Raw genomic sequence first — 15,235 nt, forward strand, 5'->3', positions numbered from 1 at the left:
ATTATAGCATGTATTTATACTAATATCATAGTATATATTATATATATGTATATACATACATACATATATATATATATATATATATATAAGTTATGGATTCATTTTCTTTGGGGCCAGTTGGGGCCTAATTTGAAATCAAATATGTTATATATGAAAAATAGTCAACAAAAATTAGAAAGCACATTAATACCACAAAATTACCATACAAATATTAGTTGTTGCTATTTTAAGTGACAGTTGGAACTGAAGGAGCAGAAAGAAATCAACCTCCTCAGTGCACAGTAGACCACTGTCATTATCACATGGGCTTTTGAGTCGTAATTACTAGACTGAAAAGCCCACTGCTATCGATACCACCTTAGATAAATTAACCTCTTCCGTCTTTGATTATTCATCTGTAAAATGAGGATAGTAATAGTACCAACTTCACAGGATTATTTAACTTGAATACATGCAAAGCCCCTAACAGTATGTGTAATATTCACACAGAACATGTTCAATAAATGTTAGCTATTCTTATTAATGCTCTGAAATCTAGCTGATGACTTTGCTTCTTATTTTATAAAAATGTTTTTTGTTTTGTCTTGAGTAAGAGACTATTTTCCTAAATTTACTTGAAACTTTGAAACAGTGGGAATAAATGGAAATAATTTAGTTCATCCATGAAGCCTTATTCTTTCATTTAAAAGCAGTGGCTGCCATTATATAGACCTTTTTTTGAAAGATTTTTTTTTTTACATAACTGTTCACTTTTTTAGTTGGACCAGAGCCTTCCTTTTGTTATGGGCTACATAAATGAAAGGAAAGAACCTTTTTATAAGATACTTTTCTCTGGAGAAGTCTCTGGAAGAATTACTTTGTGGCACATCCCTGATGTTCCTGTGTCCAAGTTTGATGGTTCTCCTAGAGGTAAGACAAATTCTATTTCTAATCACCTGTCTTTTAAGAAATACTTTACAATTAATCTGGTGCTTTTTTTTTCAAGTTAAGTAATAGGAGGCTACAAACAAGAAGACGTTCTCATGCACCACTATGCATTAGATACTAACATAAATATAGGCATAAACATGATGCTTAGAGATCTTATTCAGTAGTGTGGCCACTGTAATTCAAATTAACACCAGCTTACTGTGAGTGATGTTTTATTGAATTGAAATGAATGTTGACAATATGAATACAGGGTAGACTGATAGATCACATTCGTATTTTTGAATTTGTCATTTCCATATCCTGTATTCCTTTTCAACTAATTTCTTTATTCGAAAGAGTTTCTCAGTTCTTTTTCAGTTACTTAAGTCTAAAAATGAATCCACTAATACACATCTATTCTTCTGAGGCTCCTTAAGGGAGAGAGAACCAATAAAAAAGCATTTGGAGCGAAAACAATGCATAGCAGGAGAACTTTCTGCCTATAGCACACTATTAGGATGGCAAAAGAGCCTCTGTGTGCCCCAAGGTATGGTGCCTTGATAATATTTTCTATATCTGTGATGAATTTATAAACCAAATTTTTTCCTTTTGTGTGTTTTCTTCTTAGAGATACCAATAACTACCACTTGGACCCTTCAAGATAATTTTGATAAGCATTCTACCACATCACAAACTATTAGTGACTACTTCTCTGGGTTTAAAGATGAGAATGAAACTGTGGTTGTCACTTCATCAGAGTATGTTCCAAGTCTTGATAAACTAATATGTGGCTGTGAAGATGGGACAATTTTCATTACACAGGCTTTGAATGCTGCCAAAGCAGGACTTCTAGAAGGCGGTTCTTTACTAAAAGGTCTTGAATTTTATTTGACCCTATTTATTTAATTTACCTAAGCTTCAACTAATAAGCTGTACTAAGAAGATTGCTGAAGCTTAAAAAATTGTAGGCATTTGCTAGTAAATTTGTGCATGTTTTAATTCTAAAGTAAAACACATAAAGGTTTTTTAAAAAGTCAAATAGAAGACTATATGATGAGAAATAAATTTCTCTCCTTATTTGATCTTCCAGGAAGATCACCAAAGACAAGTGCTAATAAGTTTCTTTATACCCTTTCTAAAATTTCCTATGCATATATAGGCATATTACAAGATAGCGGTATACATTCTTTTAGTTGTATTATAAAAATGAAACCACAGTCTACATATTTTACTAAAATATTCTTAAATCTTAATAAAATATTTTGGAGCACATTCTTTATGACTTCATTTTAAATGATTAATAATAATTGAATTTTAATTTGAAAAATCTTCTATGATGTGTGTTTAAGATTTTTTCTAGCCTTTGGCTACTATAGACAATGCAAAATTAACTCTCTTTGCACATATATGTGGGTATATATGTAGAATTATTTTCCAGTAGAATTACTAGATCAACCTTTTTGTATATTTTTAAATTTTTAAATATTTGATATGTATTTTTATGCATTTTATGTATATTTTTAAATATTTGAAAATATATCTTAAAATGTTTTCCAAACATTTTATGTTGGAAACATATAATATACACATGTGATATACACATCAATATACATGTGTATCCACTAACACATATATATATATAAAAATGCCTTTTTCCTCAAACCTTAGCCAAACTTCTATTCAACTTTTTAACATTTGCCAGTCAGGAAAAAGTGGTATCTTCCTATTTTCATTTTTCATTTTTGTGTCAATGAAATATAAATATGTTTTTATATACCTTTGTGCATTACAACAGCAGAAATCTATTAAGTAAAGACCATTATTCAGAAAGTTGTCTTATGTAAAAGAATGAAATATAGAGGTGACTGAGATTTGGCGTTGTGTAGATAAATTTGTTTGAGGAGGGCATGGCAACCCACTCCAATATTCTTGCCTGGAGTATCCCCGAGGACAGAGAAGCCTGGCGGGCTTCCATGGGGTCACAAAAGAGTCAGATAGAACTTAGCGACTAAACAACAATGACAACAGTGTTCTTATTGCTCTGTGTCTCAATGGCTGATGCTAAAAGTTAGTAAAAAAGCTTAAGACCTTAGCATATTTTATCTCGGCTGATTTATCTTATCCAGAAAAAAAGCAGACGCCTACATTAGACTGGTAGCATTTGAATTAATATTCATCTCGGTTTGTTAGTGGATATAGAATACAGAGGTGTCTGATGGAATAGAAGAAGTAATAATGATTCTTTGGGACCCAGTGTAAATAAAAAGAGATTGTGGTCTGTGGTCCTCTCTAATTTTTTTGAGTTTAGCCAATAATGAAGGAAGAAGAAGGGTGGAAACTATCAGGAAGTTTGTGTTCTACTATAGCTATGGTATGAAATACCCAGGTTTTCATACCCAGGTTTTCCTACCAAGTGCCAATGCTAAGAAATTATGTACATTATTTTATTTCACATAGTTGTCTTGTGTGAAGTAAGGGCTATTTTGTCGTACTGTTTCAGATGCAGTACCTGTGGCTTAGAGGGAAAAAGCAAGTTGTCCATGGTGACATATCTAGTAACCGACAGACCCAGAAAAATAAAACCAGATTTGTTTAATAGCAAAGCTATGCTCTTAAACATTATGCTGTGTTTCTTCACACTCGCATTCAAGTCACTTAACCCTTCTGAGCCTCAGATGCCTTATCAGTAAAATGAAGTGGTAGAACTAGGTAATCTGTAATATCTTCTGAAGCAAAAATACTTCTGTGAAACTTTGGTTTTCTTTTATACTAGATGTGATTGTGTTGTTTTAAAGGACAGCAGAAATGTTCTGAGATTACTTTTGTAGACACAGAAGGTATGAACTGTCACTCTTTTATGACAGAGTTTGCTATTTCTTGGCACTGGAACTGGTAACTTGCTCACATCCTTGAAGAACTAGTAGACTTTGAACACCCAGCTTCAGTACTCTATCAAAAGCATGACCTAGCTTGTAGTGAGGCACTTGCCTTTTGAAATAATCCAAGGGTTGTTCTCGTCAGGTGGCCGAAGTATTGGAGCTTCCGCTTCAGCATCAGTCCTTCCAATGAATATTCAGGTTTGATTTCCTTTAGGATTAACTGGTTGATCTCCTAGCTATCCAAAGGACTCTCAAAAGTCTTCTCCAGGACCACAGTTCAAAAACATCAATTCTTCAGCCTTCTTTATGGTCCAATGGAAAAGACCCTGATGCTGGGAAGGATTGAGGGCAGGCGGAGAAGGAAGCGACGAAGGATGAGATGGTTAGATAGCATCATGACTCAATGGATGTGAGTTTGGGCAAACTCTGGGAAATGGTGAAGAACAGGGAAGCCTCGTGTGCTGCAGTCCATGGGGCTGCAAAGAGTAGGACACAACTTAGCAATTAAACAACAACAAAGGGTTGTTTATTAATTTTCTTAGTCAACTGCCTACTTCTAATTATGTGCAGTTTTCTTACACTAAAAATTTATAAAAGAAAATCTCAGGACTATTTCTTGAACAAAAGTAACTTTCTTTTATTATTTGGTGTTTGGTTGTTTTCCAGGTTCCCTTCCTCAGAAAGTTCTCAAAGGTCATCACCACAGTGTTACTTCCCTGCTTTACCCACATGGTCTCTCTTCAAAATTAGACCAAAGTTGGCTGGTATCTGGGGACCAAGACTCATGGGTCATCTTGTGGAATATCTTTACTGAAGAAATTTTGCATAAATTCTTTTTGCAAGCTGGCCTGGTAACAAGTCTTTTGATGTCCCCAGAGAATTTCAAAGTAAGTTAAGATGAAGAGTGAAACGTAACACATAAACTTAAGTTATATAACATTGCAGAACATTTAAAAGCTCTAAGGAAAAATATCTCGTAGTTCCACGGAAAAGAAAAAATACCCATAATACAACTGGGTGATTTTTATGAATTTCTTTTCTTATTTGTTATGAATTCTATTATTTTTACAGCTTATACAGATAATGCGGCTATAAAGCAAAAGTCTCGTCAATTCTTGCCTTTACAAAAGTCAGTTAACTCTCTTTAACTTACACTTACTTACCCTTTTTCCCCTAGTTCTACATCTTAATTTTTAATGAAATTATCTTTTCTTTTTAAATAAAAAGTAATGGACACTGAGGGCTTCCCAGATGGTGCTAGTGGTAAAGAACCCACCACCCAGTGCAGGAATATGAGAGACTCAGGTTCCATCTATGAGTTGGGAACATTCCCAGGAGGAAGGCATGGCAACCCTCTCCAGTATTTTTGCCTGAAGGATCCCATGGACAGAGGAACCTGGTGTGTTACAGTCTATAGGGTCACAAAGAGTCAGACACAACTGAAGCGACTTAGCATGCATGCACTCAATGGACAATCAATGGAAAAATAAATATATAGGAATTGTAAATTAAAATTAACTTTTGCCTTTAACAATTTAATAATAAAAATGATCATTACATTTTCTTTTTCTTAAATAGATTTTTATTTGCTCTTTTGTTTATTTAACAAATATTTTCAACATTTATCTTTGTCAAATTTATGAGCGTCTACCTTATGCTGAGGAAAGGAAATATTTTCAGATATAATCTTCTTATGCAATGTCAGCTTAAATTCAGCCTTCATAAAGCTGATATCTTTGATAAAATATGAACAAACATGTTTTGAGTTCTTTGAGTTTATGTTAATTGACTGACTTGCAAAAATTATTTCTCCACAATAATATTATGAAAAATCAGCTCCAAAGTAAAACCAGAGATAACTCGCACTATATTTTTGTAGTAAGAAAAAAATAAAGCAGTATTTCAGGAACAGAAATGATTAAACAAAATAGTAAAACAAAGTTAAGTAAGCCCTACAACCCCTTCCCCCCCCCCCCCAAAAAAAAAACAACTGTCTGGTGGTTTGAGATACCTTGATATGTCTTTTATTCCTGAAGTTCTTCCTTTTTTAAAAAAATATATATTTTCCTTTAGACTCCAGGATAGTAGTCCAAATCAGTTTCAAGAGCTCCAAAGATCAGGACACATTCAAAGCCAAATAAAAGGGGAGTTTATTGAAAGGACATAAAAGGCAATCCTTAGGCATCCAAGACAAAATACTACAGAACCAACAAGGACCTCCTGTAAAGCGTATGGAACTCTGCTCAATGTTATGTGGCAGTCTGGATGGGAGGGGAGTTTGGGGGAGAAACCGCTCCTCCTCCTGGGCGCATGCTCAGTCGTGTCCGACTCTTTATGACCTCATGGACTGTAGCTCGCTAGGCTTCTCCGTCCATGGGGATTCTCCAGGCAAGAATACTGGAGTGCGTTGCCATGTCCTCCTCCATAATCGGCTATACTCCAATACAGAATAAAAAGTTTAAAAACAAAAACACTACAGCAGAATCTGCAGTGGAACTTGAACTCAAATTCAGAAACAAAGGTTACTCTTAGAATCCCCTGCCCCAGTATGGTCTGCTTTTCTGTGATTACTCCTTTATCTTGCCGCTTCCTATGACTTCTTTTAGCTTTACAACTTCAAATGACTAGAAAAGAGAATTCACTTGGCCTAGTAGGGGTCTACTGTTTACTCGAGCCATAGAATCTGTGTTCACATGTTATTTTCTTGTGTTATATGTGTGTGTGAATTTCCTGAAGTACATTGGGCTGTCTGTTCTAGAAGCTGTGGGTTGGGCAGGTTCTCCACGAGGTAATAGTTGGGCAACAGTGCCATCTGCCCCATTCTACAAGTCCAGCCTCCCCGTATATCACCTGTCATTTTTGATTTCCCCCCTCCTCAGAATTTCTGCAGGCTCCTTTAAAAAGGAGAGGAGAAATTTATTATTAGGAAAAATAACACATCCCCCAGTGCTCCACTGAGAGAGGTCAGTGATTTGTACTGGCAGATTCTCAAAGGGATGTCAACTGATGCTTTTAACATAGCAGCCAGAAGTCTGGCCAGGTGCCTTAGGGAAAGTAGGAGCATCCGTATCGCAAAATGGTTAGAAAAGATAAAAAGAGAGCGCAGACAAAATGCCCACTCCTCCTCCTTCGCACACTCCAGCCATCCCCACTGTGGGCTGATCAGTGCATGGCCCTCGTGGTGAGGCACAGAGCTGCCCTGTAAACTTCTGGGTGAGCCTCGGCAGCACCCAGCAAGAATGGTGTTTGTCCTAAACTATGCTCAAGGTAACCACATGCTGATGTTTTTAAAAGTATCTTAAGAATTTTTGTCCTGTGACACTATTTTTGGTCCTCGTGAAGCTGTACGTTCAGCTGGAACTATCTAATGCTTACCTCTTTTAGATTGTGTCTACACTGAGTTTCCTGTTTGGATTAGAATTTGTATAGTTCTGGGAACAGCACCAAATCACATTTTGAGCCTGTAAGTGGAAAATACCAGCTCATGATACCCTTGGGCCTAAGCTTGTGTCTACAAATAGCTTCTTTTTGTGGCAACAAATTAGTTCTGGGGTTTATTTTATTCTGCATTATTTCCGACGTCTGCCTCACTGCCTGAATCTGCTGAGTGATGGTCAAGTCCTTCATTTATCTTATGAGTAGATCTGGCCTGGAATTCTCCTCTTGCCGTGTGTCTTTTGACCTTCCTGATATGTCTTTGGATTTAAAATCTACTTGGTGTGCAAAGCCCCTCTGTGCAGTGTTATGTGGAGAGGTGCTATAGAAAGCAGATCCGTCATTTGGTAAATGGGGTTTTAACAGAAACTCATGTTACTAAGGGGGAAATCAGGTTTAATTTTAAAGAAAGCATTTGACTATTTACTTACAAAGAATCCTGGATTTTCTTTTTTCCACAGCTACGAAGTTATCAGGTAATCTGCTGTGTGTGCAGTGACCACTCTGTGGCTCTTCTTCACCTGGAGGGGCGGAGGTGCCTCCTGAGTGCCCGCAAGCACCTTTTCCCTGTGAGGATGATAAAGTGGCATCCCGTTGAGAATTTTCTGGTTGTTGGATGTGCAGATGACTCTGTTTACATCTGGGAAATTGAAACAGGTATATTGAAATTACACCTTTTTTTATCCTTTACGTATGTATGCATCAAAGCATTTGGCTGGGTGGAAAGTTCCAGAAAATATATGCGAATCCCTCACTTCCTTTTACCTTTGGTTGAGCTACACTTAAAGGCTTCGTTTGCAGGCATGTATGGAAAATAAACACCATGGCCCGAGTCAGACCCTGACCCACTGGTGATTAGCTGACGGAGCAGTGCACAGGACTGAGCCGGATATTTCTGGAAGCTATAAATAAATACATAAGTTATCTACTTTAATTATTAACAAGAGGGAAATTTAGTGTCCTACTATTAGTCTCAAATTATCATTGAATTCTGCCTTCTTCAGCATACTCACCATCTCAGCAACATTTTGAGCTAATTGATGATCAGTAATAATGGAATATAATTAATTACAAAACTCCAAAAAGTTGAGTCAGGGAAACTGAAAACTGAGTGGTTCAATTGAACTTTTGATGTCATAGCATAGAGAATATATAGTTTTAAGTTTTAAGTTTTTTTTTTAAAAAGTTTTACTCTATAACTCTTAAGTTGAGAGCAACACATTTCAGGCAAATGCTGGGAACAAATCAAATACGGTGAAGTAATTAATGAATGTGAGTCAAGGGAGTGCACTGGAGAGTACATTTCACTGAAACCATTGCATGATTCGTATTGATTAATCCGTGGTGGTTTTATGTTGGGTGTTATTAACAGACTGGATAGTTTATAATGTTATGGTTTAGAGCCATACTTCACCAAAATAATTGCTATTTTCTTTATATTTGACGTTCATGTGTTAATGATGATGACACACAGAGGATGCTACATAATATCACCTTACATTTGTCCTGCTTTGCAGCTTTGATGGGCTTTCATGCTCGTTTCCCATTAGACTATCACAATTTCTAGGGTAGATAGAAGAGGTATTTTTCCTCACTGTATCCATGAGGAATCTATAGGTCTGATTTGTAAATGTGTGAGATTACACACTAGCAAGTGGTGAGCCAGTATGAGGCTCCCCATTGTTCTTTGCACATATTCACAGAACTAGAAGAGCTTTAGAATTCTTAGGTAATCTATCAACTAAGTGGTGTTTGAGTATAATGGATAAAATGGGTTCTAATGCCTGGGCTTGCCTCCAGGACCTGCTAATGAAGAACTTATTACCTTGGACAAATAACTGGGCTTCACTGCATGTCAATTTCCTCATCTATGAAATGGGAGTAATAGTACTTATCTTCCCTTACATTAACGAATACCTAAAATGCTTGTAAACAGTGCCAAGTCTTAAGTAAGAGTTAACTATTTTAAATATTATCAAAAAAATGTTGCAAAATCTTGACTTTTGCTTGTGAAATCTGAATCTGTAAAACATATACCCTGACAAACATGTGCAACTACATTGTTTTTTAATGGTTACAATAGTATTTATTTAATTTTTTTATATTGGAGTATAGTTGATATAATAATGTGTTAGTTTCAGGTGTATAACAAAGTGGTTAAGTTGTATATATACATGCATCCATTCTTTTTCAAATTCTTTTCCCAATTAGGTTGTTACAGAATAATGAGCAGAGTTTCCTGTCCTATACAGTAGGTCCCTGTTGGTTATCCATTTTTTAAAAAGTACAACTGCATTGTTTTTAATTTTGAAATTTTAAATACTTGCTAATCAAACATATTTTCTCTTAGAAAACAGAGTCTAGGAAGAATTTTTAAAAATCTGCGTATTCATAAGTGTTTATGGTTCCATTGCCCCACCAGGATACCTTTCAAGCTATGCAACTTTTTATTTATTTCTTTTTGATGGGACAGGCAGTAACGAAGGGAATAAAACCCACTAGTAGTTCTTGAAACCATATTTATTCCAACATTGTATTTTAATATTTCTTTTTATGCTCCCCAAATATATAATCAAATGTAGAACAGTTGAAGAATAGAGAGAAACATAAAAAATGGAATCCTATCCCACTCCCTAAAGATAGCTGCTCCTAATATTTTGATCTACTTTCTATCAGACATCTTTCTATGTCAATAAACAGATGTCTGTATTGTATTTCAGTCATGGCCCTGGCCAGAAACTGAATTCAACCCAGGTGGGTAAAATGAAGAGACTGTAATGAAAGGACTCTGTAGAGGGATGTGGATAGGGATTAGGGAACAGACAAGGAATGGACATTGAGGCCGTTACCTGGACACTCGCAGTATCAGGAAGCTCTTACCATCTCTAGGGCTGAAGTGAATGATGAGAAAATAGTAGTACTGGAACTCAATTCAAGCTGAAGCCAAAGAGGCGTGATTACTCCCTGGGGTCATAGAGCTGCCTGGGTTTTGCTGGTGGCACTGGTGGTAAAGAACTGCCAGACAGTGCAGGAGATGTAAGAGATGCAGGTTCGATCTTTGGATTGGGAAGATTCCCTGCAGAAGGGGATGCCAACCCCCTCCAGTGTTCTTCCCTGGAGAAACCCATGGACAGAGGAGCCTGGCAGGCTACAGTCCATAGGGTTGCAAAGAGTCAGACATGACTGAAGTGACCTAGCTCGCATGCATAGCACTCCCACCAGAAATTCAGTACTGAAACAAAGAGAGCTGGAGGAAATTCTCTTCTCTTTCCTTTTGCAGTCACCTGCATTAGTTTAATCCAACTGAAAGTCAGACAGGAAGGGCAGTTTTAGAAATCGGCCAAGGGCACAGAGCAAGACACAGAAGGGTATCGGAAGGATGGAGTGGGTTGACAAATGAACAATAATTGACATAGTGCCCATTATGGATATGCCATACTTTAACTCAGGAATCTCCTACAGTTGGTTATTTATATTTTTTTTCCTATAAAAAAGCTTGTTTTAAAATGGCCATATAAACTGATATGTGCACATTTAGTGCTCGATTAACTTATAGGATATTTGTTCCAAATGAAATTATGAGGCTATTTATCTCTTGCTAATCTGCAGTAATAGTTTATGAACTACCATAACTCATCTTAAGCTTATAACTCGTGAAAATTTGTCACCTATAATTATATCAGTGCCTTTATATTTGTGATGTGACTTTTTACTTTTTCAAAGCCTCCTCGGGTTGATAATCTTATTTGAGCCCCACAACACTCTGGAGACAGCTGACAGCTGAATTCCTTACCACACTCATTCCTTATGAATAAGTCTATGCTGTTCCTTTTAGTGTGTGTCTGGTATTGGCTTTGTTTTGAGCTGCCTCTAACCTCAGCAATTCCAATTTTGTTGAGAATTTAATGAACTACTTTTTCTTTCTCACACTGCATTTCATCTAGCTAATATACTTCCAATATGTTTATTCTACTTGATACTTATATTATCCTTTTCCTGTAAAGGTAGGAAAATCCAGGATCAGGAAGACTTTCCATTTACAGTTTCATAAAGTTAGGGGAGAAAAGTACCAGCTAGGACCAAAACAGTTAGGCTGAAAAATGGTCTATGAGGGTCTAGAATATGCTTGTTCACTGACAGGCCTAGCACATGAATGAATGGATGAACCAACCTAAGTGTTCTTGGACTTCAATAGATTGAGTACAAATGAGTTCATCTTACCATTGGCCAGTTGTGGTGGCTCTTAGATCCTGGCTGCCCAACTGTAGATAGATCCTTAGCTTTCTCCTCCAAGTCTTCCCTAGGGGTTTTGAAATTCACAGCACATGCCTCACTTCCTTTTGTAGAAGTCTGTATATTTTCTACACCAGCCAACTTTTCTTATTTTTATCCTTTTAGTTGTGCAAAAACTTCATTCTATGTGTGAACAGACCTATTCTCTGCTCCATTTCTCAAGCACTCTGCCTCCTCTGAATACATGGAGAAGGAATAAATTGACACTCAGGCATTTATCAGATCTTTCAGCACTAGAGCAACTCCAGAGAGCCCTAGAAAGAAAAATAGGAGGTGTCAGTGGGATACGGATTTGGGGGAAAGATACCTAGAAATAAAAGGCAAAGGAAAGGGAGTAAAACCAAAAGTAATTAATTCTCAACTGCACCACAAGCCCAGGGGTGGGGTATAGATTAGGCCCTGTGTCACCTTACTCCAGTTGTGGAGGACAGGATATGAGACTAGTTCTTCACAGATACTTTATAACAATCTATTCTCACTTTATTCATGAGATGTATTTATTCACTGATTTATTCTCTCTGGTAGAATGCACAGGCATATTCTAGAGCCATGTACCACCCATGCCTATCTTATCTTGAAATCGTCAGAGGTATATCTTTTCAGTGACAGGTGGCATAGTCAGATATGTAACAGGGAAAAGTGTGGGATCATAGGTGGGCATGCTTGTCTCATGGGAGAAGCAAACAATCAGAGCAGAGTATTTATGCAGCAGTGGGGGCCCTTGTCTTCTGGATAAAAGTACAGCGCTGCCAGGTTGGGAGTGATGAGGGCATCCAGTTTTGCTTATTGATCTGCCGGATGTCCCATGATGTTTAGGCCTGATTAGGAAGGGAAAAAATTGGAGATGTCATTTTGATTAATATTTGAGCTCTCACATTGTGTTTGGCACTGACAACTCTGGGCAGTTTTGTCACTCTCATTGCTATGAGATACAATAGGGATAATGTAATACTGATTTTTTTTCTCCCTAAAATACACACCAGAAATAAATCTCAGCTGCAAGTTCATTTTTCTTTTAAGAATTGAATTTACATTAATTCTGAGGACTTTTCTGTTTATAGCAATGGATTTACATAATAGAAAACTTGTGTAATGAATTTGTGTTATTAAATGTAAATATTATGATTATTATCGAAGGTCTTCTGTTAAGCTTATGGCCTGTGTTAAGAAATATGCTATATTAAACAACTGAATGTTTTTGTGTGTGGGAAAGATAAAGTCATATTTGCTTGAAAGTAAAACATTTATTGATAAGATAGGTCAAGAAAACTTTATCTGTAAAGGGTTGGGCAGTTAATATTCTAAGCTTTCTGATTCATATGGTCTCTGTTGCAGCTACTGAGCTCTGCTGTCATATGTAGCACAGAGGCCATTGATAATACATAAAGAAGTGGGGGGGACTGTGTTCCAATAAACCTTTATTTACAAAAGTAGATGACAGGCTGAATTTGCCTTACAGTGGCAGTTTGGAGAAATGTCTGTTTATGTCCTTTGCCACTTGGTGGGATTTTGTTTGCTTTCTTTCTGTTTTTCCATATTTCTGATTTATTTGTAATGACAAGGGTTGCTTGTGTAATAATGAATGAAAGAATCAGGATAAAGGCTGGATGTGGCTGCACAGAGGCCTCTTTGGAACCCTTTGAAGGCAAAGCCACTAGTTCTTTTAAAGATCATTATTTTCACAACTCATTCTGAAGCAGTTTATAATTTTAATTCATCATATTTCACCAACTCTGTATGGTTAAACCCATTTTGCTAAGGAGGAAATGGAACACAGAGAACTTTTGAGTCTGAAGCTCCCCAGGCTGAGTGTTGGGCACTTGAGCTGTGGTGTGTTTGTCTTTTGTTCTCGTGTGTTCTTCACTGTACTGTACAGCAGAAGCACCTTCTGCAGATGGAGGTCAGCTTTCTGAGGCTGTCAAGCAGAGGATTAGATAAGAAAAACTCAGAAGAAAAGAAGTGGCTACCAGGAAACCCACCAATGATCTCCTGAAGGAGAGGAATTCTGGCTATCTTTCAGTGCCTGGCTCTCAATTTACACACGGTTCTAACAGCCCTGGTCATCTGATTTCTCAGATGACAGATTAGAAATAGCAAATTGCAAGTGGGGAGACTGTTAGTGGCAGGAACTCTGATAGCAGAAGCGATAGCTGACAGGAGGGCAGGAGAAGCACACGTAGGAGTCACTGCTCAGGGCAGTCTTTCTTGTGCTGCTGGGAAGACGGTCATCCAAAAAAAAAAAAATATATATGCTGAAATCATTTCCCTTGTTCAGGAAGCTCTTAGATATGCTTGCACAGTTTATGGGCAACTGCCAGTCCCCTCCTGTGACTCCTGCTGGGAGCTAGGCTTTCTCTTTCCCAGGCACTGGCTTCAGGAAGAATATCTAAAGGTATTATATCCAAGGTGGATTCCAAACCTGAGGACATCTCAAGAACAGTTTGGGGCCTGGGGTTCAAGACCAGTGAGTGGGTAGAGCTGAGAGTCCCTGTGAATCTGTTTTTGTTAGTTTCTTCTTATGTCTTCTCAGTAATGTGAGCTGTGTGACCTTGAGCAGGAAGCTTTACTCTGGCAGCATGGCCTGAGGATCCAGCCTCTAGTTATGACTTGGTTTCTGTGGGAAAACACACTTTGAGTTTTAAAACCGTCTTATAAACAGACAATGGGAACAAAGCCTATGAATATGAAATTAAGGAAGTAAGGAAGAAGACAATGCATTTCAGAGTTATTTTTACCACAGGTGTTAAATTTCCTCTCTCTTAATTTCTTAGTGAAATTAGTAGCAGCTAGCTATAAAAGTATCCATCTACTATGATGCCATATAAATGATACATTTGTTCTTCCGTGGTTTCAAAGTACAAGAAGAAAAGAAAATTTTTAAACTAAAACTCTTAAGAAAGATAAGATGAGGTTTGTCAAGTAATAGTTAATAGGACATATTTTTAGAAAACAACCAATGTTTAATCTACTATAGATCTGAGTTTGCTTTAGTTGTTTTGGATGAGGCTAGATAGATATATGTAAAACACAGTTTCCCAGATATAGGTAGTCATATTTTCCCTAACACAATAGAATCATGTGTCTAAATTCCTACTTTGCCACTCCAGAATATCACACAAGGTCACTACCTGGAGAAATAATTTTCCAGTCCAAAAGTTTTAGTTGGTTTTCTTCTTTTGTAGTATATAGTATATTTAGTTGACGTTAGCTGCTAAGTCGTGTCCAAATCTTTTGCTACCCCATGGACTATAGCCCACCAGCCTCTTCTGTCCATGGAGTTTCCCAGGCAAGAAATACTGAAGTGGGTTGCCATTTCTGTCTCCAGGGGATCTTCCCAACCCAAGGATCAAACCTGTGTCTCCAGTACTGGCAGGTGGATTCTTTACCACTGAGCTACCAGGGGAACCCTACTATATTTAGTATATAGTATATAAAATAAAGCTTTCCTTGTGGCTCGGCTGGTAAAGAATCTGCCTGCAATGTGGGAGACCTGGGTTTGATCCTAAAAATTTACAATTTCACTAGTTACCAACTATAGCATTCTGAGGGGCAGTGTTGCTTGGTTTTCTCATCAAGGTCACCCCTTTGTAGATAAGAGGTAAAGTTATGTTGTGCCAACTGCCTTGTCAGCACAACCAGGGTATGACTTTCATTATTTGCATTTTAAGGGTAGGTTTTGGGTATGCAGCATCTGGCAGGCAGTAGTCTCTCCGATATGT

The 15,235-nt window shown here is 37.3% G+C and overlaps 1 protein-coding gene across 1 annotated transcript in view; it reads left to right on the top strand.

Moving 5' to 3' along the window:
• Nucleotides 1-15,235, top strand: part of WDR72 (WD repeat domain 72) — a 225,745-nt gene that overhangs the window by 50,386 nt on the left and 160,124 nt on the right. The window contains exons 10-13 of the mRNA XM_002690898.6: nt 759-909; nt 1,538-1,783; nt 4,455-4,675; nt 7,685-7,880. Of these exons, the coding sequence (XP_002690944.1) occupies nt 759-909; nt 1,538-1,783; nt 4,455-4,675; nt 7,685-7,880 (814 nt within the window). The remainder of the gene's footprint in view (nt 1-758; nt 910-1,537; nt 1,784-4,454; nt 4,676-7,684; nt 7,881-15,235) is intronic.

This window comes from Bos taurus, chromosome 10 (assembly GCF_002263795.3).
Source record: "Bos taurus isolate L1 Dominette 01449 registration number 42190680 breed Hereford chromosome 10, ARS-UCD2.0, whole genome shotgun sequence".
In the NCBI taxonomy this organism is placed as follows: Eukaryota; Metazoa; Chordata; class Mammalia; order Artiodactyla; family Bovidae; genus Bos; species Bos taurus.